General features: G+C 43.3%; 1 protein-coding gene across 1 annotated transcript; it reads left to right on the forward strand.

Annotated features, from left to right (window-relative positions):
- The first annotated feature begins 589 nt into the window (after positions 1-589).
- LOC115647505 (histone H4-like) lies at positions 590-907 on the forward strand. Its single transcript, XM_030554232.1, has one exon. It carries the CDS (start codon positions 596-598, stop codon positions 905-907), a length of 312 nt encoding a protein of 103 aa, XP_030410092.1. The 5' UTR covers positions 590-595.
- Positions 908-2,039: the final 1,132 nt, after the last annotated feature.

The raw sequence follows: 2,039 nt of genomic DNA on the forward strand, positions 1-2,039 counted from the left end.
CTGGTTGGCCTGGCACTGGCTAGCACAACTCCAAGTGTGGTCAGAACCCCCAGGAGAGATGCATATTCCACATCTCTCGTAGGGAAGCTCCACTAGTGGGATTCCTTGGGAAGTCCAATGGTAAATTAAAGCTGCCTTCCTCTGGCAGAGCACTGGAAAACAGCCCCTGCATCCGTGAGGGGAAACCAAGCTCATGAAGTTAACATAAGCAGAGCAGTACATTGCTCATTGGGTGATGGCTTTGCTGATGATCTCTTACAGACCAGAAATACAAACAGTTGGTTTTACAATGTGCAATAATTCCACTGCAGAGCAGCAGTCGATTTCTTATTGTGACACTGGCAAATCAGGTGCCAGCTCATGCTAAGGGCCCCATGTCTCAAGTGAACACTGACAAATACAGAGCTAGAATTAGTCTGGCTCACCTGTGTGTTTGTATGGTCAAAACAGGTATTAGAGTTATAGAAATGTGCTTGGTCTTTAGTCTATATTGAATGCTTGTATGTCGCCACATGCATCAATCTCACTTAACATCTGTATCTCATACTGTAAGGTGAGCGTTTGCATTATCGGTTGTATGTGACTTGATTTCACCATGTCTGGCCGTGGTAAGGGTGGTAAAGGCTTGGGCGAGGGAGCTGCCAAGCGCAATCGTAAAATGTTTCGGGATAATATCCAAGGTATTACCAAGCCAGCTATTTGTCGCTTGGCTCGACGCAGTGGGGTGAAGTGTATTTCGGGGCTGATCTACAAAGAGACCCGGGGAGTGCTGAAGATGTTCTTGGAGAACGTGATCCGCGATGCTGTCACTTACACTGAACATGCAAAGCGAAAGACTGTAATGGTTACGGATGTGGTTTATGCCCTGAAGAGCCAGGGTCATACTCTCTATGGTTTTGGTGGCTAAACAGGTCACTAAAGTCAACAGGATAAGCCTCTGTAACTGTGTAAATCACCAGACAGGTGACAAGCATGAACTAGTGTGAAACAATAGGCTCCAACAGAAGGTGTTAGGTCCTGCCCGATGAAAAAGGGCCTTTGACACCGGAGAAACTATTTTGGAACATGACAGGACAAAAGACTGTTGATTGCTCTCCCCACTCTCATCCCCCATGAAGAGGCAATGTGCCAGTATCTGCAACTTGGAGCAGAAGTGGGGGAAGGACTAAAAAGTCCTAACAAGGAGGAACTATATATTTATACCGCTTGGACTGTGAGAGGCAAGGATTACTAAATATAAGCAAAAGATCCCCAGTGCTTAGGCTGGGTTAGCCCTAAGGGACATATAGAGCTTGCTTATTATAGAAGTTTCTATCATCTTTTGAAAATTAAGACTAATTCATTTGTGTGTACATGTTTACCTGCTTTAACCTTGTAAATAACTCTTGTTTCCTTTTCTTAGTTAATAAAGCTTTAGAAAGTTTATTATAGGATTGGCTATACGGATTGTCTTTGGTGTAAGATATAGCATGCAACTGAGCTGGGTTAAGTGACTGGGCTTTTGGGACTGGGAGTAATCTGAATTTATCACAAAGGCAGGTTTACCTGGGTGGTGAGATGGATCAGAGTACCCAAGAGGATGGTCTGTGTCTCCCTGTTAAAGTTGTTATAGTGCCTGAGGAGTTTACAGCTGGTAACATCTGAATATAGAACTTGCAACCAATTTGAGGTTTGTGCCTGAGATAGGTATGCAGGATCTTACGCCACTGCAGGATAGCTTGACATTCATGTGTAAGATGTGAAAGGTGAAAGGAAAGAACTTGTCTTTGCTCATCCATCAGGTGATTAGGTCCTTAACCTCATATAGGGAAAACCTCTAGGTGGTCTCTAACAAGACTTCAGCAGAACAAGACTTTTAGCCGCTACTTGCTGCAGATGACAATACAACAGTATTTAAACAAATGTACCCGAAAACAGAAAACTGGTTAATTACCAAGCAGCGGTTTTGTAGTTAATTCTCCCTGTACATGTGCAGTATTTTGTCCATTATTAAAAGGGTTTTTATAAACCATTATTTAAAATTTAGGACAGTCCCCTCT

This window comes from Gopherus evgoodei, chromosome 3 (assembly GCF_007399415.2).
Source record: "Gopherus evgoodei ecotype Sinaloan lineage chromosome 3, rGopEvg1_v1.p, whole genome shotgun sequence".
NCBI classification, from domain to species: Eukaryota; Metazoa; Chordata; order Testudines; family Testudinidae; genus Gopherus; species Gopherus evgoodei.

Coding starts and splice junctions, on each gene's coding strand:
- LOC115647505 (XM_030554232.1), top strand. CDS start 596: ATGTCTGGCCGTGGTAAGGGTGGTAAAGGCTTGGGCGAGGGAGCTGCC.